We start from the raw sequence: 27742 nt of genomic DNA, 5'->3' as shown, positions 1-27742 counted from the left end.
GAAGAGTGCCAGGACCAGGGCTGCGAGGGCACCGCAGGGATCCCTCCCGTACTCAGGAAAGGGCAGCGACATCCCCACCCCAAGTCCGCGGGCTTCTTCCTAGGACCTAAAAAGTGGAACCGGGCAGCGCCTCTCCCCCTCCTTCTCCAGCCCGCAGAAGTCCCTCGCCCCCGAAGGACTCCGTTTTGAGGGGAAGGGGACTCTCCCAAGGGGGAGGAGACAACCCCGGGTTGGGTGAGGCTCCTCCCCTTCTCCCCAGGATTACTGCCAAGGCGTGGGGGGTCTACCACCTCCCGCAGGTAGGACCTCCTTCCCCTCCTGCGGCTGCTCCACCTTCTCGGGGCACTCACCTCCCCACCCCAGCCTGGGGAACTCGGCAGAGCCCACGAAGAGCTACTGAGGATGGGGCCCTCGGTCTGCCCCTAAAGAGAAATACCCCTTCAGCCTCACACTCCGGTGCCAGGTGGTTCCCCTCCTTTGCCAGGAGAACCTCGGAGGCAGGTGAGTAATGCCTGTGGTCAACCTCTCCCTCCTCCCTCCCTTTCCTTCTCTGACTCCTTTTATGAACTAAGTGGATCAAAAGAGGGTGGAGGTCCAGAATTTGGTTTTGACATCTAGGAAGTGGATCTTTTTGGGCCAGGGAGTTGCAGAGGGATCAGAGTAATGAATACTTGGAGAATGGATCTTCTAGAGATGACAAATGGATCCTGGGAGGTGGAACTTCCGAAGCTTGTGGAGTATGGATCTTGTTGCCAAGACTCTGGAAAATGGGTTCTCTAGAGTTTGGGGAGAGGTGGGATTTCCTCCTCCTCCCCAAGGAAATCTTGCTGAGCATGCTGAGAAGCAAGGGGATGGGAGGCATCAGAAAAGTGTGCCAGCACCTTCTGATCTTTATATTTGTCATCCTCAGCCCACCTTGCTCCCAGGCCAGTGCAACTCTGGAATTGGCTTTCATTCACCAAGCACTTCTTAAGTGCCTTTCATATGCCAAATTCTGTGCTAGGCCCTGTGGCCTGACAGGGCAAGGGCTGGCACACTTGGACAGATCCTAGGACTCTGTGTCTGCTTCCTGATGTCTAGATCATAGACCAAAGAGTAGGTGGCCCCAAGCTTGAAAGGCTTGTAGTCACATGAAGTTTTAACTTTCCCTCTAGCCCCTTGTGTGTTTGGAGATTTTCTTTAGTGTAACAGAATCATGGAATGATCATCATGGGGTGTAGAATTAGAGAAGACCTCAGACATCATCTTATTCAACCTCTTCATTTTACAAATGAGGAAACAGAGGTCCAATGAGTGAAGAGATTTGCCTGGGATCTCACAGGTTTTAGAGGGGAGTTGGGATTTTAACTCAAGTCTTCAGATTCCAAACCCAGTCTTATCTTTGCACCTCATGCTGCCAGTTGCTTTAAGATTTGACACCATTGTCTAGGAGTCCTGTCAGAGTTACATCATGTCACAGCCAGCGCCTCCCTACCTATGTTAAGGAGGTTTGGCACCTGCAGGGACTCCCACCTACCCCTGGCCTGGGCAAGGGATGAGCAACCCCAGGATCAATCAAGATGCTGTATTCATGTATCCAAAGATATGTGTGTATCTCTCTGTAGTCATGAAGGTGGGGTCAGTGTCACAGAAAGCCCTCTTCCTCTGCATCTCTATCATGGGGTCATGGATGGTGTCATTTTGCTCTCATAGCTCATAGAAACTATTTGGAGTTGAGGTCTTAGATGCCATCTAGGCCAATTCCCTGATTTTGCAGATGAGGAGTCAGGACAAGAGAGGTTTTGTGACTTGCCTAAAGACACAAAGTTGATAGGGGGCTGGGTCTCCATTAAGCCCTAAAGAAGTATGGGAGAACTAGAATTTAGTAGACTGCACGACTTTGGGAGGACCAAAGCTGAAGCCTCTCCCTACAGAAAGATCTATACCACTGTGCTGTAGGGCTTCAGTTCTATTATGATTATACTTCAGGTGAGAGCAAGTGTGATTTAACCGGAAAGGGATGTGTGTAGTCAGCAGTAAGTCTTCTCAAAAGAATCTTTCCATCAAGGAGATCATGACATCTAAGAAATGTCTTAGATTATGGTTCGATTCCAGAAAAGCCTCGAATAGTTTCTTTCTAGTTCATGGCCTGGGGTGAATGCTCCCCAGCTTGTATATAAGCCTTTCTTAAGAGTGTTGAGGGAAGTCAAGGTTGCAGTAGAGAAGATACTGCTCCAAAATAGTGGGATACTGGGGACTCCCTCCTGTTAACCCTTAGACTGCCTCCAGGAGAACTATCCCTTCTGGAGATCTGTTAACCTCTCTCCTTTTTTTTTTTCCTTTTAACCTCAGGGGCAATGAGTTAGCTGTATGACTCCAAGCTTGTTAGACACCTTATCTTTTTCTGAACTATTCTAGCCTTTGCCCTCTACTTTATCCATTCCTACCCATCCCACAGCATAGCTGGGTGTGGAACTATGCTTGGGTTCTTACTTTTTCCTCCTGCTTCTCCAGCCTAACCCCAGGATGGGCTACCTAAGCTGCTGAAATTGCTTCCTGACTCAAAAGTAGCAGTCCATAGCATATATTTGGTGAGAGACAGGATCAGATCTGATGAATTGGAGCCTCTAGGCCAAGGGGCAGGATCTTCTCCAAAGGGGAATAGGATATTATGGAGTAGATTTAAGTATAAATACTCCTGAGGAGGCATGTTAGTACATTATATGACTGAATGATAATTCAAGTGTATGTCTCTACGTTTCTATGTTTGGAGTATCTATGTCTGGGTGTGATTGACTGCAAAGCTGAGAATACCAGGGTACCTAAAATCATGTTTCTGGTGCAGTCTGTACATGGGATGGACCCTTATGAGTCCTGGTGAAGTATAGACATACACAGAGTAAGGTGGGGGTAGGGAATACTTTTTGAAGCCTGACATCCTTGAATGATTATACAGCAATAATCATAAATATCAGAGTAGTCCAGGTTGGGTTCGACACCCTTGGAACTTTGGGAGTGATAGAAGATTCTCTAGGTTTGGAGGTTATCCAGAGATATTTGAGCCTTCACCCCAAGAACTTTTCATTCTGGCAAGATCCAGTTTTGCTATGACAGCTTCTCTCTTCTCCCAAAGCAGCTGACCATCTGGTCAGGAATAAAAATTATTCCAGCACCCCAGTTACATTGGGGAGCTTGATCACAGCCTAACCTAAAATGCTACCTTTCTGTCTGACCCCTAAGTGGGGTCAGGTGGAATGATGAGTTTGGTAAAGGACTATGGATTTAAAGATTGATCGATCTAATGTAGTCCCCTTATTTTACAAATGAGCAAACTGACTTCAAGTGGTTAAGTCCATTGCCTAAGGTCACATAGGTAGTAAGTGGAAATTCTGGGATTTGAACATATGTGCTCTAGGCTCAAGTTCATGAGTCCCTACAACTATGAGCACCAGAGCTTATACTTATATAAGCTCCTAGACCTGATTCTGTCTCTGAAAAAAAACAACAGCCAAAAACTAGGATGAACCCTAAGGACTTGGTAACAAAGCTGAACCAAGCAAATTTTAGGTTTTATATTTTATTCTGTCCCTGTTTTCTTCCTTCCTATTCTTTCTTCTTTCCTTCCTTCCATCTATCTATCAATCCTTCCTTTCCAAATTGGTGCTGTCAATGGGTTAGCCCTATGATCTGATAGAAAATATTTCCAGTCTCCGAAAGAGGTTATTTGAAATTGAGTGGAAGAAAATCTTGTCCTCTGGGAACTTTTATGACCTATTCAGTGTCTACCTTGGTTCAGTGGAAAGATCACTAATTCTGGAGTCAGAGGACTTGGTTTCAAATTCTGCATTTTATGATCACTGCCTGTGTGACCTTAAGCAAATCATTTAAACTGCCTAGGCCTCAATTTCTCATCTGTAAAATTAGGGGTGGTGGTGGCGGCTTAGGTTAGATGGTCTTCCAACTCCATGTCTATGCTCTTATGACAAGGGAGAGGATAAGCATTTATATAGTACCTACTGTCTACCAAGCACTCTGCTAGGTACTTTTACAAGTATTATCTCATTTGATCCTCACAACAAGCTTGGGAGGTAGGTACTGTTATTATTTCCATTTTATAGTTGAGGAAACTGAGGCAAAGAGAGCCTGTAGTCACATAGATAGTAAGTGTCTGAGGTCAGATTTGAACTCAGGTCTTCCAGATTGCAGACCAGACAACATACATCTGCCTATCTAAGTATGAAAGTGAGAGACAGCTTGGTTGTAGTGTAAAGAGCTTTGGATGTGAAGTTGAGGCCTGAGTCTGAATCCTAGCTCTGGCATTTAAGAGCAAGTAGATCGAGGGCAAGTTCCAGTCCCTCTGAGTCTGTTTCTTCTGAAAAATCAGGATAATAAATGCACAGGAGTAGAAGCAGGAATCCAATTGCAGACCATAAAGGGGTACAGAAATGTGAGTGATTAGAAATGCCATTTTATTTGAAAAGCAGTATTAGGGGTAAAAAGGGTAAAGAACTGATCATGACTCAGAAAGAACTTTCTATGACTCAGGCAGTGACCCTGGGCAAGTCCCTTAACCCAAGAATGTTATTCGAAAGAAGGTACTGATTTGCACAGGTGTGTGGGAGAAGTTCCTCCCCGGGAGGAGCTGACTCTCTATCTCAGTGATATCATAGAACTGGGGAGAAAACATTTATAATCGGCCCAGAATGGTGGAAGGGGGCTGAGGGTAAGGGAACAAGCATTTATTAACCACCTACTGTGTGCTAAGAGCTTTACAAAGGAGAGAGAGAAAGCTCGCCTTGGAGTCCGGAAGACTTGGGTTTAAGACTGGTCTCTTTCACATTCAGGCTGAATGACTGATGTAGGTCACGTAACCTAGCAGTGCCTCAGGCAATACTCTTAAAACCGCCGTTGGTCCAATTGATCTGCATTGGTAAAAAGTTTGTGTACTTAGAGCTTCCTACACTTTGAAGTTAGAGGTCCAGGCAGAAAAGCCGTAGTAGTAAAAATATTATGAGTCAATCTAAGTGTTTGTTTATTTAGCAATCTATCTAGTATTTATGAAAGGGAGAAATCACTTCTTTACTACCCTCTGCTCTTATCACTCTCAGAAAGCATATTTATATAGAGAAACCTGTCCCTTTAAAAAAATCAGTTTGTTTCAAGAAACAAAAATACATTTTTCTCTCTGTACTTCCCCCATATGGAGAAAAAAAAAGAAAAACAAAACCCTTGTAACAAATATGCATAGTCAAGCAAAACTGATTCCTCTAATGGCATGTTCAACAGATCTATGTCTCATTTTGCTTCTTGAATCCATCACTTCTCTGTCAGAGGTAGGTATCATGACTCTCCCATGATGACCTTTTACCAGCTCTGGATAAGTATTACTTTTCGATCTCCCAGACCAAAGACAAGATGATGTGACCTTGTTTAGGTTCTGTGGCACTGTAGTAGCATGAATCTCCCCTGGAAGAAAGAAAGGGCTAGACTAGTAGTGGGGGTTGAGAGGAGAGTGGAGAATGATAAGATGGAAACACCTTCTATTTTTTCCTTCTAATAATAACCCGATGATTAGTCTCAAGCCATTTTTTGGGGAGCATGACAAATATGAGCACAATAAGACTTAATTACTTATCTCAGTGGGAGAAGGGGTGAATTATGGGTAGGGATTATAGTCTGTATCTTTTTAGTGATTGGATTGGAAGGGTTGGTTAGGTGTATTTAGGGAGTTGATGGCAGTATTGGGAGTAGAATTGAGGTGATATGTTTGGGAATCATTTTTATGAGAAATAGGAGGGGTGGTAAGGGAAATAGGATGAGTTAAAGGAGAATGGGGATGGAACATCTCTGAGCTGTAGCCAGATGTGGTTCCAAGGGTCATTGCTGTAGGCTAGGGAAGGGCCTGACTCAACCAGGAGCAGGGGGGACCTCTTCCTCCAGGGCAACTCACAATCACCCTATCCTTGCTATGATGTGCACATACATGCAATGCTGAAGGAAAAGTTCCCCAGCACTTTGAATTCACCCTAATGCTCCTGCTCAAGCATAGGACAGTTTTTTAATGTGATTCTCTAGGACTTTCCATGTGCCATTTCCTTGACTCCTCCACAGAGATCAGAAATTTTGGTAGCAAATATTCACCTCCTGTAGCACCCAGTCAGGAAAAGCTGGGAGCCTGACCTCTTGAGAAGGGAGTTAGTTCTCCATTCTCCTTCTCCTCCCACTCCTCCAAGTATGGGGTTTTGCTTTGGCTGGCCAGAGGCCTGGCTTGGGCTCTGTCTGTGATGGCTGTCACAGCTGCCCACTCCCTCCTAGACGTGGCAGCTTTCTAATTCGGTTTGGTTTGGTGAGGTGTTGGAAGACCTGTTGGTGTCTGAAAAGACAGGTGACTCACCCTGTACATTTCTATGGTGTAGATCAGGTCCAGAGACCAGAGCATACAGGAGAAATCTCTTCCTGGTGCTATTTATAAACATGGCATATTTTTTTGGCTTGTCATTCGTCTCTTGGGTTGCAGTTCCGTCCTGGCTGCTTAGACCCCTAAGGCACTAAGGTGTTTCCTCCAGCTCTGGGGAGCTGGGCTTTCACTTTGCGTTGCAGCATGGGTGTGTTTGTTCATGTGAATGTCACTACTGGGTGCATGTACATACATGCATGGAAAGCTCAGGTGGGATACACCCTTGGTGGAAAAGGGCAAGAAGTTCTGGGGATTCCTGGGCCCTGGGGGAAAAATGGGGGCATTTGTTACGGGGGAAGAATGGTCATTTTTTAATAGGTGACTTAGGTTTAAAGGTAGATTGGAATTGTTAACAGCAGTCTGTTGTAGGAATATGTGTTTGTGGATCAGGAGGAGAGATTGCATTCATGAATGTGGCTCAGCCCAGAGTGACCCTGGAGACATTCCAGCTTAGGCTTTTCCCCAGGAGTGACCGTGGCCTCTCAGCAGGGGTGCCACAGGGAAGAGATTATACCAGCCAGAATTTAGCAGGCATAAACCTGTTAGGTGGCAAATCTTGAGGGGAATGGATGCTCTCCTCACCTTGAGGGGCATGCCTCTGGGGGATTTCTATCAGCCCCATCCAGATACCACTTCACAGGTGTCACCCATCTTTCTTAATTTTCTATCACCAAGGCTTCACACTCCAGGAGCCACCTCCCTGCCCTTCAAGAGTGCCCAGGCTGTGTGGGTGGCAGGAGGGTTTACCATCCCAGGCATGGGTGGCCTGGCAGTGATAGGAGTCTGCATGAGGGTTTTAGGCAGGGTGCGTGCCTGGCTGGGAGAGAAAGATAGAGAGGGAGAAAAGGAGCTCAGCTCATCACTCCAGAGGGACTATTTTTAGCCAGCCTGTCTGATTGTTACCGGTGCACACGCAGCTGGGTGTCTCCCTGGCTCAGTGGAGCCATCATGCTGGAGTGGTGGGAGGTGCCTCCCTTGGTCTCTTCCTTGTGTGCGCATGTATGTGTGCGTGGGTGTGTTTGTTCTGGGGAAACTGCTGAAGGTGTGTGGGGTATCTGTGTGCTCATGATTTGTTACCTTTATATGTGATTGCTTTATGGGTAATTTGTGATGGTTGTAACCTCTGTGAGTGTGACATATGGTACACTGTGATTATGTGTGTGTGTGTGTGTGTGTGTGTGTGTGAGTGCTTTTGTACCTAGTATCTTTTATTTATGGGTGTGTAGTATGTTCTCTCTGTTTATGTATGGTGTGTACAGTAAGTCTCGGTGTACATGGGAGCTGGATTAGAAAGGTGGATCCTTGGAATACCTCTTAAAAGTGCCTGTGCACACTGAATATAACTGTAGGGTCTCAATCTATACGTATTTTTATATACATATATATCCAGACTGAGTCAGGGTGCCTATGTAATTAATTCTAAGCATTATGGATCTGGAATTTGAGTCCTCACTTTGCAATTTACCTTTGGGTAAGCCTTTCCAGGCCTCAGTTTCTTCATTTGTAAAACAAGGGCTTTTATATTCTAACCTTTCTTCCACATCTAAACCAAACGATTCTGGGGGCCCTCACTGTTGGCTGTATGTATGCAAGTTTTCAACTTTGCTATACTATAAAGCTCCTGTTCTAAAACAGTGGTCTCTGGACCCCTGAAGTTCCCCAAGCCAAGACCCTTACAGGGGATTTGTGAGATCAAAACCATTTTTATGATAAACTAAGACATTATTTATGCACTAAAATACTCCCTTTTTCCCAGCTACTTATCTGTGAGGCCAGATTTTCTTGATATATTTCAACCAAAAGGACATATCACAACAAGGCTTAGTACAGAAGACAGAACAATTCATCTTGTCTTCTATTAAGCTAAACATTAAAGAGATTTGCAGAAATATGTAAAGCAATCCCACTTTTCTCACTGATTTTTTTTTAGTTTTAGAAAGTACTGTTATTTTTCATAAAGATATTGTGTTAATATATTATAGCTTTATTATTGTTTTGAATGAATTAATATTTAAATATTTTTAAAATTAATCATTTTTAATTTCTAACATGGTAGATAGCAGTAGCTATAACCCACATAAATAAAAGTTCCTTGGGGTCCTCAGTAATTTTTAAGAGTGTAAAGGGATCTTGAGGCCTAAAAGTTTTAAGAACCTCTGGTGTGAAACCATAAATGGAGAGAGTCAAGGGACTGGGCAGTTGTTCTCAGTTTGGAGAACAGTATAGACTCTCATTTAGCTTTTGCCTATGGGAAGAATTCTATCTACCTTGTTTCAGGGTAGGATGGGGAATGAGGAAAAGTTGCCGTGATCCTTTTCAATCATGGTCAGATAGGTGGAATATTGGGTCTTATGGGAATGAGGTGAGATGAGTAGGAGTTGTTCATAAGAGAAATCATTTAAGAAAGTGACAGCAGAATGAAAACTCTTTAAAGGGTGGAATTAGAATGTGGTCCTCAGGAGCTAGACACTATTTCAATTAATCATTTAGTGAACATTTAACAACCTCTGATGTACCAGACACCATGTACATTGTTCTGTATACACTGCACTCATTCATTTCCATTCTGTCCCTGTGTGTCCTCTTCTGCAGAAGCTGGTGGCACCATGGCTTCTGACCTGGAGAGCAGCCTCACCTCCATAGACTGGCTTCCGCAGCTGACCCTTCGGGCTACCATTGAGAAGCTGGGGGGAGCTTCACAAGCTGGGCCCCCTGGAGGTAGCCGCAAATGCCCACCCGGTTCACCCACGGATCCCAACGCTACCCTCAGCAAGGATGAAGCAGCCGCCCACCAGGATGGCAAACCTCGATACAGCTACGCCACACTGATTACCTATGCCATCAACTCTTCCCCAGCCAAGAAGATGACCCTCAGTGAGATTTATCGCTGGATCTGTGATAATTTCCCTTACTACAAGAATGCTGGCATTGGCTGGAAGGTAGGACTGGTCCTATAACCGGCCACACTTGTGTTCTCAACAACCATGCCTTCTTCCTCATCTCTTTCTTGTCCAGCTTTGATTTATTCTATTCTAGCACAGGAAGATAGGGACTTTTGAAAAATATCTTTTACTCTTATCTTCTGCCTTATTTTTAGGTGACTTGATCATGGCAACATTACTTCTGCAAGGTATGCCAGGCAAATTCCTTCAGTGACGGAGGCCTAGATAGAGTTTCTGGGCTATTACTACTTTCTCTACTATTCTAATTTCCTCTCCCCCAATAGACCGTTTTTTTGGTCTTACCACGTCTTGGGACAGGAGGACCATCAAATTTCTGTGTTTGTGTTTTATATGGCCATCCTGCCTTTTTAAAAACACATTTTTATTGATACATTGTGTTGTTAAGTCATATGCATTTCCTATTATATCCCTCCATCCCTCCAGAACCCTTTCTTATAACAAAGCATAAAAGGAGTGGGGGGAAAATTCAGCAAAACTAACTAATCTATAAAGTTTGGCATTATTTGCAGTGTCCCATACCTGTAGTTCCCTACCTCTGCGAAGAAGCAGGGAGATACCTTCTCACTTTTGTTTGTTGGGGCCAAGCTTGGCCATTATAATAAGTTCATAGGCTTCAGCCTTGGTAATTTTATTGTTACTGTTTTTTCCATTTACATCATTGTAGTTGTGTATTGTTTTATGGGTCCTGTTTATGTCCCTTTGTGTGGCTTACTTTCCTTCTCTTTATTCATTATATTGATTGTTTCTTACAGTACATAATATTCCATTATATTCATGAACTTTTTGTCTCCTTTCTCAAGCTGAGATATCTAGTTTATTTCTAGTTTTTTGCTACTATAAAAAAGTGTTCCTATATACATTTTAGAATATAAGGTCTTTCTTTTTATCACAGACTACCTTAGGATGTTTGGGTCAAAGTTTATGGATATTTAAGTCACCTTTTACCATAATTCCAGATTGCTTTCTAGAATGTTCACATCAATTTACAGCTTGCCAACAGTGCTAGTGTTCCTATCTGTCTGTAATCTCTTCACCATTGAATATGCCTAGTCTTGTATTATATTTGCCGTATCTTGAGCATATGGAAGCATATCTTAAGAAATATATCAGTCAAAGAAAACTGACAGTAATGAAACTACCCCTAACTATAGTCGCTTATTTTTCAAACAAGTTAGAAGTTGGTAAATAGTTTAGTTAGAGGTGAGAAAAAATGGTTGGCCTACCTCTTCTGGCAAGGAGAGGACCCTTTGTCCTCGCTAATCTTTGAAAAAAATAACCCATTTGTCAGTTGTTGAATCGGAATTGAATAGATGTATGTATAGTTCCTTCATTTTTTAATTTCAAAAAGCTTTTATTTAACAGCTGTTCAGTATAAGGCCCTGGAGATACGAGGAAGAGATGGAAAACAATCTGCTCTCAAGAAGCTTCCATTTTAGTAGAAGAAGGAGGATATAGTATTTATTTGTTTTGAACTTAAACACCAAAAAAAGAGCATTTTCATAGATGCAGCAGAACATAAACAGAGGATTCTCTGTGAAACTGTTGGTTTCCATTTCATACTTCTTGTTTTAAAAAAAGTGAATTATATGTTCTACATGTTACTTATACAGTTATCCTGATTTTCTGTGCTTCTTTCTGTATTTTCTTGTGTGCATTTAAAAAATTGTTCTAATGGGCCCAAGAGGAAAAAAAAATCCCTTGCAGCAAATGAAAAAAATTAAAACAAATCTACACAGTGGCCATGGCCAAAAATGTCCCTTTCTACACCTTCATTTCTCAGGAAGTGGGTAACATTGATCCTGTGGAGATATGATTAGTCATTTTAATGATCATAGTTCTTCAGTTCTTTCAGATTTATTTTTCTTTATAATGTTGTGGTTCTTAAGTAAATTGTTCTCCTGGTTCTACTCAGTTCACTCTGCATTTGTCCGTAACTCTCTAGGATTTTCTGAAAATGTCGTGTCATTTCTTACTGGTTAGTAATGTTCCCTTACTTTCCTATATCTTGACTTACTCATCTGTTACCCATTTATTGAAGATGCAGTATAAGGTGCCCCCTTATATTATTTTTCTTTTCTAACCCTTTTACTTTTTTACTTTCACTTCAGAATCAGGGAATTTCTTTTGTTTATAGGTAATAATTCCTTGGTATTATCTTTCTTCTTAAAACTCCTCCACACTCGACACACACATCCCTGATTTTTTTCCTGCTGTTGAGTTTCATGTATCTGTGTGTGTTCAACCCTCTCTTGTATCTTTCACATAAAATGAGGGTCTGCTGATGCCCACTCCCCCCTTTCCCTTCCTTCATGTTTGAAAATTCTTCTCAATGATGAGAAATTGCAAATTCCACCCTATTTTTCCTCCTTTCTATACTATGGTATTTCTTTTATCTTTCCTTCTCTTTCCCCATTTTAAACAATCACAACAGATTCAATCCACTTCCACAACTTTTGGTTTTCTTATTTAACTTCATCGCAGCCTTTTGAAGACATTAAATTTCTAAAGTGACATGTTTCTTCTTCACCCTCTTATTAATGTCAGCCTTATCCCATTATATAGCTCCTTCTAATTACTCTAATAATTTACCTTTTGAAGTTTCTCTGGACTCTTGTCCATTTCATAGTTTCTGTTGAACAGTTGTTTTTTCATCAGGAATGTTTCAAAATCCTCTATTCCATTAAAGATCCATTTTTTTTTTTATCCTGTAGGATTGTACTCAGCTTTGTAGGGTAAGTTATTCTTGGTTGTAAGCCTGTCTCTTTCACCTTTTGGAATATCATATTCCAGTATCTCTTCATGTTTATAGTAGAAGCTGCTAGCTCTTATATGATCCTGACTCTTATATCGCACTGTTTCTGAGTATTTGCCATAGTTTTCTTTAGTGTGGGAGCTCTGGATTCAGGCCATGACATTCCTGGGACTTATTTGTGGATTCATTCTGTCTTTACTTTGCCCTTGTTTCTAAGAAATCTGGGCAATTTTTACTTATGATTTTCTGAACTGTAGTGTCCAGCCTTTTTTTTTTTTTTAAATTATGATCTTCAAGGAACTAATGATTTGTAAATTATTTTTTCTTGATCTGTTATTGACGTCAGTTTTTTTGATGTCAGATACGTTTTTCAGCCTTTTGATTATATTTAAATATTTCTCACTTTCTCATGGAATCATTTTTTCTTTCTTTTTATTAAAATTTTTTTCAGTTAACATTTTTTTTCCCTTTCCCACATTTCTACTAGGAAAAAGAAAAAGGAAAAGAAAAACATGAAAAGCAAGACCCATGGTCATAAATGCTCAGTCAGACAAAACAAATTCCTGCATTGGCCATGTCCAAAAATGTGTCTCATTCTGCACATTTAACCCATTCCTTCTCTTTCAGCAAATAAATAAAATTCTTCAAGCTACTGCTTTCTGTTTTGTCTGCTCTTGTTTTTAGGGAGTCCATTACTTGACTTAGATTTACCGCTTTCTTTTCTAAACTATTTATTTTTCCAACTCTTCCAGAGTTTTTACTTCATTAAAAAAATCTTCTAGATATTCATGTGAAAAATCCATTTTTTCCCTTTTGGATATCTGATTGCAGTTGTTCCAGAGTTTCTTCTTTTGGGGGATCTCTAGATAGGCAATAATTTTTTACTGGGTTGTATTTTCTTTGATTTACTTATCTTTCCAGCTTTAGTTCTTGAATTGGTGCTTGATGCCTAGGCTATTTGTCCCTTGTCCTGTTGCTCTTTTGGATAGGTATAGTGGACCCTGCTTAGTCTTGACCTGGGCTCATATACTGAACTCCTCCTCCTGGGTTAGGCTCCCCTGGGTCTCTGAGGTTCACATCTTCAGGCCCCTTCTTGTTCCTCAGGATACAGTCTCAGGGTGTCTTGCTCTGAGTGCTGCCACAGCACTGATCTCCTGCTCCCAAGGCTTCCAGCTTCCAAGTTCCCCACCTTGAGACTTTCTTAGGAGAGCTCTCTATTCAGAACCTTGCAGGCTACGTATGGTCCTAAGTCCATCACTGGTCATACAGGGTACCTCTTGAAACTACCTTTGTGGTGGCCTCATCTCCTGTTGCCAGTAGGCTGCTCTTTAATCTCTTGTGAAATTCTGGGGCAGAAGAGTTCTCTTACTGAAGTTTCTCTTTGAATTTCTTGATCATTATTCTGTCGAATGTGGACTTCAGGGGTTTGCTGTGTAGTATTCAGGGATGTGCTAGATCCAATTTTTGTTAAAATTTTGATGTGAACATTTGCTCCTTGGCAATTGGCAAATACTATGAATCAGGGCTTGACTTATTGGTTTGTTGATTGTCTAGGCTTAGGTGAATGATGGCAGAAATGTTAATAATGTGTTTTCACAGAGATGGTCTTAAACATTGACCAGCATTGCCCTGGTAATACTTGGAGGCTGGTGGGCTTTACCACTTAGTAAGACAGCCACCTTGTCTGAGAGTTCTTTCTTTATTTCCTAGTTAGCAGTTGTCTTCCGAAAATATAAGTCAAAAATTAGGCGTGGAACTTTCTTTTTCTTTGGACCTATACCCCAGAGACCAGTTTTTGGATTCATTATCTAAGCATCCTTTCAGTTGCTTTTGAGAGGAGAAAATAGATTGGTTCTTTGTCCCTCTTAATTAATCCTTCATTGTTGAGATGCTTTTCAAAAGTATTTAATCATGTTTCCTGTATATGTCCTCATGTTCATAAATTTAACTCTGATAGGAGTTCTCCTGGCCCAGTTGCTGCTGCCATCAGACAGATAACTTTTAATAACATAAGTAAATTGGTCCTAATCCTATCTTACGTCTTGACTTGGATCTTTGTTTGTTTTAAAAGTCTTTATTGATTCTTTTAAAAAATTGCTATACATTTTCCACTTCCTCTAACTCATAGAACACTTTCTTATAACTAATAAGGACAGTTAACCAAACCAAATGAACATAGCAATCATGTCTGACAGTCTATCCCTCCTTCTGAATATGCAAGAGGGTAGTATGCTTCCTCATCAAAAGTCTGAAGACCAGATGGCTTGGTGCATTCCTTAACTTACGTTCTGCTATTATGCATTCATTTATCTATGTGGTTTTATGGATTTTTTTTTTTAAAACAATTATCACTTTCCTCTGACTGTCTCACCTCCTCAGTGGAGTCTTCCTTTGTAACAAATAAGGACAGTCGAGGGAAACAAATCTGTTACCTTTCAGGGTTATTAGTCTTTTTTTTTTTTTTTTTACCTTATTCTGCTTTATTCTGTGTTTGAGCTCTTTAACTTATATCTCCTTGTATCTTAAGAAACAATCTCTTGGCTCATGGAACCCTGAAGCCTGATTTTTTTTCTGTTTCCCTAGAACTCGATTCGTCACAATCTTTCTCTCAATAAATGTTTCCGGAAGGTGCCGAGACCTCGGGATGACCCCGGGAAGGTGAGTTGTTGCTAAAACCTGTGAGGAGAGAGCAAAGAACTAGAAGATGGTTGGTAACCAGGACCTTCTGTATATTTTAATGTCCCATAAGAGGAAATAATGTCACTCAGACGAGCATCTTCTTATGAGGTTCCTTTGTAATGAGTGATTAATCTTTAAGAACAGTGCCAACATTGGTAGTCCTCTATTTGGACTGATTTAGCCTCAGTTTTTCTTGGATTCTTGATATTTAGAAGCCCTTTATGGCTTCTGTGATTCTGTGTTGAAAGCTTTCTAAAATGATAATTTTATAGAAGGAAGAGTATATTATTTTGCTCATTTTATAAATAAGGATTAACGAGGCCCCGAGAAAGGTAGGGATTTGCCTGAGGGAGAAGAATTAGGTAAAAAAAAAAAAGCTTTTTAGCCATTTGTACTATTTCCAACTTATTCTACTAGTACTTTTAATAGCCCACATTGAGCTTACAAATTGGACCACTGGAGTACACCATCCTGCCTCTAGCCCATACTTGACATACTTAATTTTCCCTTTCAAGTTCTTCAACTTAACATTAAATAGTACCTTGGAGAGATGACTTGGACCTTTCCTTGGCTATTTGCTTCACTTTGGTACCATCTACATTGGAAACATGTCCCCTTGCTACTCCTTCAGAATGAATTTGCCTACTCCAATCTAATAATTCTTTCATCTTTTTATATGGAATATGCTTTCAGGGCTCTTATTGGACAATTGACACCTGTCCTGACATCTCTCGTAAGAGGCGGCACCCTCCAGATGATGAAGTAAGTTCTAATCTCACAGTTTAAGACCATGACTTGTCTCTTCAACCATTTCTCGTCTTTTTTGTAACCTAAGTTGGACAGAGTCTGAATGTAGATAGACATGAAACCAAGGGTATTGGGGCCATATTTTCTCTGCACTTTTCTGATAGTTTTCCAACTTCTTGTTCATTCGTACAGCTGTCCCAAGACTCCCCAGAACAGGAAGCAAGTAAAAGTCCACGAGGAGGTGTCCCAGGGAGTGGAGAAGCCTCATTGTCTCCTGAAGGAAATACTCAGATGTCACTGCAGAGCACCACGCCCATCACCAGCTTCAATCAGGTAGGTAGGAGAGATGGAAGGGACAAGGTAGAGGGAGCAGGAAGAAAGGAAGTAGGCAGAGAGGTTAAGAAAAAGAAAAAATAAAAATGATGGGAAAGGAAGTAAAGGAAAGTAGGAGAAAAGATGATAGAGAAGAGAAGTCAGACCATAAAGGGAATGTAGAATTGCAGAACAGAGAGAAAGACAGAAAAGTTTGTGAGAAAGAAAGAAAAGGGTCTTAGGAGCATGATAATAGAGGGTCATAAAGGAAATCGAGTGAGGAAGGAGAGAACATAGGAGAAAGTAACCAAGGAGAAAGAAGAAAAATAAGGAATAACTGAGGGGGAGAAAGGCTAGAGAGGGCAGGCAGGGCCTCTCAGGGATTGACTGAGAAAGGCTATGCTGGTTTTTCAGCTAGGGTACTGACCTCTGGTTTCAGGGTTCAGGACCGGTGGATGGCGCTGTAGTTGTGGCTGGTGCTCCAGGACGAGATGGCGCTGACGGGCCACCTCCATTGTATAATACCAATCATGACTTCAAATTTTCCTACTCGGAGATAAACTTTCAGGATCTGAGCTGGTCCTTTCGAAACCTCTACAAGTCCATGCTAGAGAAATCTTCCTCTTCCTCTTCCCCACATGGTGAGTCATTGGTTGGAATGGGCGTCATGTACCTATTCTTTCTTTGAGATGAAAGGATATCGCTTCTCTTTCTTCTTTGCTTCTGGAGCAGGTAGAACCTTATCACAAGCTGAAGATGTTTAGCACAGGGTTCTAGCTTCATTCTGATTAGTAATTTTTTTAAAAATCATTTTATTGGGGACTTTTTAGAAACACCTCAAGCATTCTTTCCTTTCCTGTCCCTTGTAAACCAATCAAACCAAACCCATATATTTAAACAAAAGCAACCAACTACCAAGTCTGAAAATGTACGTGATATTCCACATCTGTGGTCTACTTCTACTGATTTTGCAATGTCATTGTTAGTATAGTATAGAAATTGTTCTTATTCTGTTTTCTTCTCTCTGCATTAGTTCTACCAAATCTTCCCATATTTCTCTGAAACCATCTTTTTCATTGTTTCTTGTGGCACAATAATATTTTGTTACAGTTATATAATATTTTTATTATATATTATAATTTGTTCAGTCATCCTCTAATCTGTCCCCTTAGTGTCTGTTGTTTTTTTGTCACTACAAAAAGACTGGCTATAAATATTTGGGGGCTAATGATTCCTTTTCCTCTTTCTTTGATTGTGGTATCTCTGGGTCTAAGAGTATGATTAGTTTTGTAACTTTCTAGGCATAGTTCCAAATTGCTTTCCAGAGTGGCTAGACCAATTCACAACTCCACCTACAGTGTATTAATAACAGTACACCACTCTACTGAGAATTCCTTTTCAGTTTTCCAGGACTGAGATTATCCAATACATGAATACTGACTTCTCTCAGGATATTGTCCTTAAGTATTGAGTTGGAGGTGAACATAATCTGGTCGGTCACAGGATGACTTCTGCCAGTCATTTAGGAGATGACCACTAGAGGACAGTGTTGTCACTGGTATAGTACAGCACCATCTCCCCAGGCTCTGATTCCTTCTGGTAACGGTTTAAATTTCAAATAAAGGGGCTTTGAGGCATCTTTGGATTCAGGCATAATTCTTTGTACATTTCCTTTTTTATAGGAGAGACTTGAAGGTGAAATTAAGTCACTCGAGTCAATAAAATTTAACAAGCACCTATTCCACATGCCAGGCATTGTGCTAAGTCTTGGGGATACAAAGAGAGGCAAAACATACACAGTCCCTGCCTTCAAGGATCTCTCAGTCTAATGAGTGTGAGAACATGCAGATAACTATGTACATACAAGCTATATGTTCAGGATAAATCAGAAATAACCAGCAGAGAGAAGGCACTAGATTCAAGAGGGATAGTGCAAGTCTTCCTGTGGAAGGCAGGATCTAAGCTGTTTCTTGAAGAAAACCAGGGAAGGGAGGAAGCTGGGATGAGAAGAGGGAGCATTCCAGGCATAGGGGACTGCTAGAGACAGAGCCTGGAGCTGAAAAGAAGCAGCAGAGAGGTTTGAAGAGTTACATGGTGAGGTGTAAGTTGTAAGAAGACTGGAAAGTTAACTGGGAGCGAGGTTAGAAAGAGCTTTGAACACCAAACAGAATTACTTACTTGGACCTGGAGATGATGGAGAACCACCATAGTTTATTGAGTAGGGCCGGGGTGACTTGGTCAGACCTGTGCTGTAGGAAAATCACTTTGGTGACTAAATGGAGAGAATCATGGCAGGCCATCCATGGCACCACCTATTGCAACAGTCCAGGCATGAGGTGATGAAGGCCTGCACCAGGTGGTGGTAGTGTGAGAAGAGAGAAGGGGGCAATGCCAGAGATGCTGCCAAAGTGACATTAACAAGCCTTGGCATTAGATTGGAGATGGGGGATGGGAGATGAGAGAGAGTGAGGAGTACAAGATTACATGTGGATTATGAGTCTGAGAGGACAGCAGGACCCTGAACAGGAATAGGGATGTTTGGAAGGGGGTAGAGTTTAGGGGAAAAGATAATGAGTTCGGTTATGGGAATGTTGAGTTTAAGATGTTTTCCAGGCATCTGAATAATGATGTTTGATACGTAGTTCAAGATATTAGGGCAGAGAGCTTAGGGCTGGTTAAGTAGATTTGAGAGTCATCAGCCTAAAGATGACAATTGAATCTGTAGGAGCAGATGAGGTTCACAAGTGAAATAATATAGAGAGAGGAGAAAGGACCCAGGACAGGGTCTTGTAGGATACTCATGGTAAGTGAGAACAACTTGGATGAAAACCCAGCAAAGGAGACTGATAGGAACAGGAGAGAGAACTAGGAGAGTGAAGTGTCACAAAAACCTAGGAAGAAGATAGTATTAAAGAGAAAGTCAAAGGCTACAGAAAGGACAAGAAGGATGAGGACTGAGAAAAGTCCATTGAATTTGGAAATTAAGAGATCATGGATAACTTTGGAGAGTTTCAGTTTAATAACGTTGTCATTAAGACTGACGGTAGAGAGTTGGAGTCAGAGGAGAAGATGTGGAGGCATCTTTTGTAGATGGCCTTCTCAAGGATCAAAGAGTTTTTGTGTCTATGGGTACTGATGGCATCTGCTGGAGAAATTTTACTTTCTCTTTGCACATGGGGTGATGACATGAGTAACACACAAAGGCATAGAACAGCTATATATGGAATCAAAATAGGCCAAGGTACCAACTGAATTATCTCATAGGATATTGATTCTGATTTAATTTTGATCAGATTGCAAAAATAATCCAAATTCCCCTTCCATATCCTTTAAGAGTATTCATGGTATGGCTCCCATGGCAGTTAGTAGAGGTACAGTTGTGGAAGGGACAGAATGATGAAGAAAGAAGGGCCAAGCATGGGACAGAAAACCCAGGTCCCATAGTGCTACTTTTTACTCATTACTTGATATATCTCCAGATTAGTCCCTTTTGAACTTTTGAGCCTGAACTGATTTGTGGATCTAGGTTGACATTCTCAAAGATGGTATGATAATGGTTTTGTCCTACATGGGACTTTGCTGATGCCTCTGGTTATACTGTTGTTTTTTTTTTTTAAGAAAGGAAGCTCCTTGAGAAAAGAAACTGTTTTATTATTGCCTTTGTGTTACAAGCACCTAGCACAGTGCCTGACATGTGGTGGATACTTAAGTGTTTGTAGAATTGAATTGATCATCAGGTTCATGCCCAGCCTTTGTTGGGTAAACTTTAGCTGTGGCCTCATTGGCTGTGCACCTTAGTCCAACTCTGAGCTCTACGTTGTACCGCAGGAGGCTGCAAGATCTCTTCTACGGATACTGGCTATCCCAGGGGATCTTTCCCTTCTTACTTTGGGGTTTCTGTAGGACTCTCCCATCCAAACCCCAAACAACTTTGCACAGGTTGCCTGAGTCATTTATTTCTTCCTACCCTGCAGGTTTCTCGACTCTGCTGGGTGATATGCAGCCTTCTAATCACAACTACTACATGTACCAGCAACCACCACAGCCACCCCAGCAGCAGCAGCAGCCACCCCAGCAATCTCAGCAGCAGCCACCAGCACAGGGCCCTTCATCTGTAGGGGGTACCCCTTCACTCCATACTCCCAGCCCAGAGGGCTGCCCCCCACCGGGAGGGAAGCAGCCTGGGGCTGACAGCTATGGAACACCCTCTGTGATGGCCATGCATCCGCCCCCACTGCAGCATGTGGGCTATCATCCCCATCAGCACCACTCCCACCCGCATCCACCCCAGCAGCCTCCACCTCCACCCCAACAACAGGCACAGTCCCAGGCTCCTCTCAACAATACTGGCTTTGGTGAGTAAGAACAATAGGGAAAGCCCAAGAGGAAAATGAGGTTGGGCAAAGGCATGTTAAAGTGACTTGACCTTCGGCTACTCCTAATCCATGGCACTGGGAGTAGCTGGCTACCTTACAGCAAATCACTTAGCCTCTGAACTTCAGTTAATTCATCTGTAAAATGGAGCTAATACCTTACTGCATGTACTTCATTGGATTGTTAGAATCAAATATGATATTGTATGTAAAGCACTTTATAAACCTTAAAGCCTTATATAAATGAACCATTATTAGAATATTGAATCTGGGTCTCTTTAAAATTGGGTTTTATGTCATGGACCTCTTTGGCAGTATGATGAAGCCTATAGGACCCCTTCTCAGAATAATATTTTGTTCATAAAAAAAGAAAATGCTATATTTCAGTTAGAGATTAGTGAAAATAAAGATATATTAGTTCAGAGATCCTCAGTAATCTGACCACAGATCCTTTCAGAGGGACTTATTTACCCCAGATTAAGAACTCTTGCTTTGTAAGAGTCTTTTGGTAGCCTCTTTTCTGTTGCCCACCAAATCCAAAATGCCATGAGATCTGTACGATGGAGGGGAAGATACTGCTTAGAGATTATTATTCAGCATTATAGAACACTTCTGATTTCAGGCTCAATGGTGCCTAAAGCCTTTTTTTAAAGATTTCCAGGGAAGGAGATTCCATGACGTCATTTATGGATATGCTTAATAACCTGTAAGTGACTCTGGAATCAGGATTGTAGTAATTAGTCCTCTTGAAGTTATGTGCTCTCTCACATCTGACCATTGTTCCTTCCATCCCCAGCATTTCCCCCTGACTGGTGCTCCAACATTGACTCCCTGAAAGAAAGCTTCAAGATGGTTAATCGGCTTAACTGGTCCAGCATTGAGCAGTCCCATTTTTCAGGTTCGTGGCCACAGGGAGAAACCTGAGGGGAGAAGACACCATCATCCTTCTAATCCTCCCTGTTTGGACTTCAGGGTCATCATCATTTATCCCAAATACCTAATCAGTTTCCAAATCTTGCCATGCCTTCTTCTACCACATCTCTTGTTCTCCTTTCCTTCTCTTTCTCCTCAAAAATATCACTCTACCTCAGGCCCTCATTAACTCTCCTGGACTGTTACATTCTTAGACTCTTAGTCACACTTCAAGACTCAGGTGTCATTTCCTACGTGAGAGCTTTCCTGTTTCCTCCGACTAATAGTCCTCCCCCTATCCCCACCCTCACCCTCACAAAGGCCTAGTATCATTTTGTCTATATTTTGTAATATGTGCACACACGTGCACACACGCACTCTGTCTATCCTAATAGAATTTAATATAGATGATGTTTCGGTATTTTCTTTGTAATCTCAGCACTAAGTATAGTGCCTGGTGCACAGTAGACTCTTAGTAAATGCCTGTAGTTACTCTAACATCAAAGCAATTTATCATCATCCCTGGTGTTTGGTAGAGTAGAATGGTCAGATTCCTTCTGATCAGTAGGCGGAGGACTTAGGTCCTAGTCTTAGGTTCTTTTCTGGCTCTATGAATGTACAATCATGGACAAGTCTCTTCACCTTGTCAGAGGACAAAGGAGCCTCCAGCATCTCTTCCAGTTCTGAATCCATGATCCCATGATCCTTGGACCTCTCTGGGCTTCATGTTCTCACCCATATAATTAAAGTAATACTAGGTATTTTGTATCACCTCACAGTACTGTTGTGAGGATAGATGGAGAGATCATGAATATGAATGCAAATGCAACATAACATTATTGCTGTTCATTACTTTTTTGATAATGATGAATATTGCACTTGCATTTAGCGTTTTATTTGTAGTGTAAAGAGGAAAAAACATGAGAGGTAATGAGTAGGGAGGTGTACCTGGGAATGAGGAAAGCCTAGGACAGGTCTGTAAAACAGAGAAATAATAGGGAGGACTGGGGTTATCTTCCTTGTTTTACAGAACTAATGGAGAGCCTCCGGCAGGCAGAAAGAAAAAACTGGAGCTTGGACCAGCATCACATTGCCAATCTCTGTGACTCCCTCAACCAATTCCTTACCCAGACTGGTCAGCTGCCCCACCCAGGGGGTCCCCACCAGCCAGCACCTCCCACTAGAATTGCTGACACCTGTGCCCTGGCCAGCGGCAAGCAGGAGTCTGCAATAAACCAAGGTAAAAACCCTGAGGGCTGGCAGAAGCTGGGTAGCTGAACAAGTTAGGGAGTGGGGAGGTGGATGAATGGGCAGCAGTAGTGAAAGGGGATAGAAGGGCACACTGGGAATCTCCTAGCGTCCAGACACTTGTGCCTATAGATGTGGTAGAGGGAAAGTAACAGAGAATTCCTGCTTGTGTGGTACAAAAAAGACTGGATTTGGAATCAGAACACTTGTGTTCAGGGCCTGGCACTGCTGCATACTGCTTGTGTGACCTTGGGAAATCATTTCATTTCCCCAGACTTCATTTTTTAAAAAATATTTATTCATTTATTTTTAGTTTTCAACATTCTCTTCCATAAGATTTGGAGTTCTAAATTTTCTCCCCTTCCTTCCTCTCCCACCTTCCCAAAACAGCATGCAATCTGATATAGGCTCTACATATACATTCATATTAAACATATTTTCATGTTAGTCATGTTGTAAAGAAGAATTAGAACCAATGGGAGGAGCCTCAAGAAAGGAGAAACAAACAAAAAAAAGAGAGCGAATAGTCTGCTTCCATCTACATTCAGACTCCAAAGTTCTTTCTCTGGATGTGGATGGCATTTTCCATCATGAGTCTTTTGGTGTTGTCTTAGATCCTTCCTTTGATGAGAAGAGCTAAGTCTGTCAAAGTCAATCATCACACTGTGTTGCTGTTACTGTGTACAATGTTTTCCTCCAAGGCTTCCTCTTTCTTGTAAGATGAAGGAAGTGAATCCATGCCCTCTGAGATCCCTGCTCTCTGTAAATCTGTCTGCTCTCAAAGGCCTCGGTCTAGTTTGCAGAACAAAATTATTTGAGGCAGAGGAGGAGATGACTCAGGGCATATCTCCATTTTTCCCTTTCCAGTCTTCCCAACCTGTTTTATGTTTCCTTTACCCCAAAGGGGTTCAAGTGGCTTGGCAGTCCTAAGTTATTCATGATTCTTAAATGAAGAAAACGAGACAGTGGGCTCTTAATGTGATTCCTATGTGTATCTTCGTCCCAGTACTTCATACTCCAAGAATTTAGGTCTCCTTTTTACCCTTCTCCAGTAAATGAGGACTGAGGGCTTCTGGAGAAGCTGCTTGTGCCGGTCTCTACCAAGCTCCTGTGCTGTCCTAATTGGTGAAAGCCTCACGCCCACAACCCATGCAGTTCGCCTGCCTTGCCACTGTGCTCCCATGTCCTACCCCCTACTCCCACATTCTGCCCCTGTCATTGCTGCTGGAAAGAGTCTATCCTATATATCTGTTGTTCACCATTCCTGTGACTCCTTGGCTCAGAACACCCTTTTCGTAGCTTTAATTTCCCATAGAATTCTTGGATTGACTAGGCTCATCCCACACTTCTGATCTCAGGCTAAATAATGCCTAAAGCCTGCTGTGTGGCTCTCCTATTCTTTTAAAGATTTCCAGGGAAGGAGATTCCATGATGTCATTTATGACATGCCTAATAACCTGTAAGTGACTGGAATCAGGATCATAATAATGCTTCCTCTTGAAGTTGCATGCTGTCCCACATCTGACTTCACCAAATGTTGCCTGTTGTTCCTTCCATCCTCAGCATTTCCCCCTGACTGGTTCTCCATCGTTGACTCCCTGTAGGCAAGCTTCGCTTCTCTCCCCATAGGGCAGGAACTGGTCTGTCTTTTGTATTTGTATCCACAGTGTCCAGTATACAGTAAGTGCTTAACAAGTGATTTTTCACTCATTCCTTCAAGAAAGGGAGACATTATGGCAGCATCGGTCCACTGAGGTCAGAAGCTCTGCTCAAGTATCAATATGATCTTATTTGTCTCCTTCAGTGAACTCTTATGGACACCCGCAAGCACCCCATCTCTACTCTGGCCCATCACCCATGTACCCAATCCCCACCCAGGACTCTCCAGGATATAACCGTCCAGGTAAGTTGCTATTAACTCACTTGGTCACCAGGCCCAAGGGGAATCTCATTCTTTGGCCGGTGTCTTCCTTTTCTTCTCTTTGCTTTCTCTAATAGCTTTCAGAGGTCCTTTCAGTACCTCACTTGCTGTGTTGCACGAGGGCTTTGTAATAGGCTTGTAGAGATCCAAGAATGTTGTCCAGGCATTTTTAGGAGGAGGGACCATTTGCCTACAAAAGAGAATTGTATGCTTGAGATGGCTTGAAAAAAACCAGACAGATTTCTTTTAGAGTTAGATCTCTTTTTAGTGACTGAAAAGGGGACAAAGAATAGATAAAATGAAAGCAACAGAGAAATCTAAAACAATTTATATTAGGCTTTAGAATGTATTCAGAGAATAATCAGAAATAAACGCTGGTACCTGTTGGCAATGCCTTTGTGCCAAGGTCTGCTCTCTCTTCCCCATTCCTTGTCTTCTTCCCCTCCTGGTCAGTTCAGCACTGCTTTCAGCAACTTCAAGACCAGTTGGTTGGTAGAGGAGAGAAAGCCCCATGTTGCCCTGAGTGCACATACATAGTGGTGGATAGCTGAGTTGACTGAATTTTACCACCTGAGAATATCCCAAAATAATAAAAATTAATTAATTAGTTAATTAAACTAGCAAGTGTAGCAGTTTGTACTAGTTACAAGGTCTTCTCTTCAGTGTTTATTAGGCTAGCTAGAGGGAAATAATGACTTCCCAGTTTCTTTAACCTCTTCCTTTCCTTCCTGACAGCACATCACCTGGTCCCTCGGCCACCTGTCCCACCTCCTGGTTCCAACGAGGAGATCCCTGATGATTTCGACTGGGACTTGATCACTTAGTATATCACAGACTGAAGAATCCAGGGCCAGTGGTGGTGAACCCTGGCAAAGAATCTAGAAATAACCCCAGTCCAGTTTCCCTTCCCCAAGCCTGTACATAGATATATAGATATATAGATATATATCTATTTCCTCTTTTTCTTTTTTTCTCTTTGCCAGAGAAGCCACTGCAAGATGCTGCCGATGATAACCCTGCCTTCCCTGTCTTTCGCCCCATTCTTTTATCATTATTGTTATTATATTATTGTTATTACTAATAATATTATTGATTACTTTGCTGGCCCCAACCTCCAGCCCCCGGTGCCATTGGACCATTGCCATCCCCAGGTTGGGCGGCAGGGCTGTAACAACCAGGAAGCAGCAGGGACTGAACCTTCCACATCTTAGAGATTCAGTGCTATCCCACTTGTTAGCTCTGGATTGGTTACTGCCCCTATCAAACCTCAGTTCAGGGCTAGAGAGAGTGAGTAGATGGGCCTAAAGGGCTATGCTGGCATCATTGATCCCAAAGGAGTCTATGAGGTGGTGCTATTTCCTCCCCCATTCTGAAATAGTTCTTGCTCTGCCCCCCTTCCCCCACCCCCCACCAGTGCCCAGTAAGGCCAGGGCTTAAAACCCTAGTGAATAAGAAGCAGGACAAGGAAAAGGTGAGGTAGGTGGGGATTGGTGACTGAAATAGGAAGGCAGGATCTCAGGAAATAAGTAGGGTTTTGATTAGGTAAGCGAAATCCAGAGTGTTGCGAGACTCTTGCAGAGAGGTGGCGATCTATGGGTGTGTCTGGAATTGGATTGCACTGCCTTTGAAGTCAACCACTATCATGGCCCCCAGGAATTGGGATTGATTTTAACTAATGAACTCAACCCCTGCTCTTGGGGGGAGTGAATATAATCAACCCTAACTCGATTTCTAGGAGAGTTTCTATTTTACCTTTTTTTTCCATTTTAAATCACCTCTTTAAATCCACATCTCATTTATATATGGAAATTGCCACCTCCATCTCCCACCCAACAAATTTAATATTTTTGTCCAAATCTTCCCTTTGGTCCAGTCATCCCTTTGACCTTCCCAAAAGGGAGAGGATCCCTGATAAATATCAGCTGAATCAAATAAATGGCATTGTAATACAAAGGTTTGGACTGAGAGGAAAGAAGGTATCATTGGAAGTACAAGTGGGGAATGCAGAAGCAAACATTCATCTCTTGGGGTTGGAGGTTTTCCCATTGGGTTTTTGAAGAGCATAGAGGCTTAAGAGAAGAATACAGTGAAGGCGGCAAAAGAGAATAGGGTTTAGTGATAACTTACGTCCTTTAACAATTGGAAGTCAACATTTATTGACTAGCTCGGTGCTCTCTTTATGCTCAGTGGAAAGTTCATGTTGAGTGTTTAATTCTGGACTCCAGAGAGAAGAGCAAATTCACTTACATCTCCACCCCATATATTTTTACTTTTAAGTAGGAATGGGTGGAAATAGGGTGAGGCCCTTTTCCACTTCCTGAAACTCCCATGTGAGAATTCCTGTTCCTAATTCTCAGGATTTCCAAGACATCTGTTTCAACTCTGCTTTTTCCCTCCTTCCCTAGAAAGGACTTCAGTTGGGGTGCATTGTTGCACAATAGAAATAAAATGAGATTGAAGTACAGGGACAGGAAGAACTAGTCTGTGGGAAGAAGCATTTGCCAGAGGGAAATGGGGTGGAGGATCAATCCATCGTGGGGCAAGGCAGGAAAGCTAAGGTGCCACTGGCACAAGGTTCCTCATTCTGGAGGGAGAGTTTTCTCCTACAAGTGGGACAGTGTCTGTCTTCTAACTCCACTTCAGGCATCCAAGGAAGGGAACCTCCTCTTTTTTTGTACTCAGCATCTCCTACACAGATCTCAGTGAGGAGTCCTTACTGCCCATCACAGCCGCTGTCACTGTCAATTCTTTTCCCTTTTAGATAAATGCAGCCTTTATAAGAGTGGAGCTATTTGCACAAGCAAATGTGCCACCTTGACAGCAAATCATCTTTCAGGAAATAGGTGTACGTCAGGACCCTGAGCAATGAGAGGGAGTGGGACCTACTGATCATGACAGGAATTTGGGTGTCAACTTTCCTGGGTTCCCAGATCTCGTCTGCCAATTTCAGCCCTATTCAGTTGCATAGGACAAGTCTCTTTCTGTACCTCAACCCCATCCTACCTTCCCTAGCCCCTAGTGAAATGTTGTTTCAAAACTCCAATGTGTGCTGAAGAGGACTGTTTGCTGAATGTGAAATGTAGTTGTCATTGTATTGAGTGATGTGTGATAGCAGGAACTCACAGGTGGCAGAAAAAGATAATGGAAGCGGGGACTGGAAAGTGGTAAGGAGGGAGCAGGGGAGCAAGTCATTGGTGTAGATCCACCCTTCCTTGCCTATCTCCCTTTAACCCCTATGTATCTGGTTAGGTGATTCCCTCAAGACCCTCATGATGCTTTGCATCAGTGTGGGCTGGAAAGGGGTGGGGGAGGAGTTTGGCCTCACAATTTTTTTTTTGCATGCTTTCTTAATAAAACAAACAAACAAACAAGAATGTTGACCCTTCTTGTGCCAGTGTC

At 42.2% G+C, this 27742-nt stretch overlaps 1 protein-coding gene across 1 annotated transcript; it reads left to right on the top strand.

Annotated features, from left to right (window-relative positions):
• Window positions 1-27723, top strand: FOXJ2 (forkhead box J2). Its single transcript, XM_072653676.1, has 11 exons — window positions 1-501; window positions 9029-9375; window positions 14735-14809; window positions 15524-15592; window positions 15770-15910; window positions 16329-16530; window positions 19864-20244; window positions 21059-21160; window positions 22205-22414; window positions 24227-24325; window positions 25079-27723. Exons 2-11 carry the CDS (start codon window positions 9043-9045, stop codon window positions 25165-25167), a joined length of 1701 nt encoding a protein of 566 aa, XP_072509777.1. The 5' UTR covers window positions 1-501; window positions 9029-9042; the 3' UTR covers window positions 25168-27723.
• Window positions 27724-27742: the final 19 nt, after the last annotated feature.

This window comes from Notamacropus eugenii, chromosome 3 (assembly GCF_028372415.1).
Source record: "Notamacropus eugenii isolate mMacEug1 chromosome 3, mMacEug1.pri_v2, whole genome shotgun sequence".
Classification (NCBI taxonomy): Eukaryota; Metazoa; Chordata; class Mammalia; order Diprotodontia; family Macropodidae; genus Notamacropus; species Notamacropus eugenii.
This window is presented reverse-complemented; position numbering and strand designations above follow the sequence as displayed.

Bases quoted from the DNA above. Each gene is read 5' to 3' on its own strand.
- FOXJ2 (XM_072653676.1), top strand. From the start codon at position 9,043: ATGGCTTCTGACCTGGAGAGCAGCCTCACCTCCATAGACTGGCTTCCG. The intron at 9,376-14,734 runs GTAGGACTGGTC...CTGTTTCCCTAG, and splicing joins ATGCTGGCATTGGCTGGAAG to AACTCGATTCGTCACAATCT. The intron at 21,161-22,204 runs GTTCGTGGCCAC...CTTGTTTTACAG, and splicing joins TGAGCAGTCCCATTTTTCAG to AACTAATGGAGAGCCTCCGG.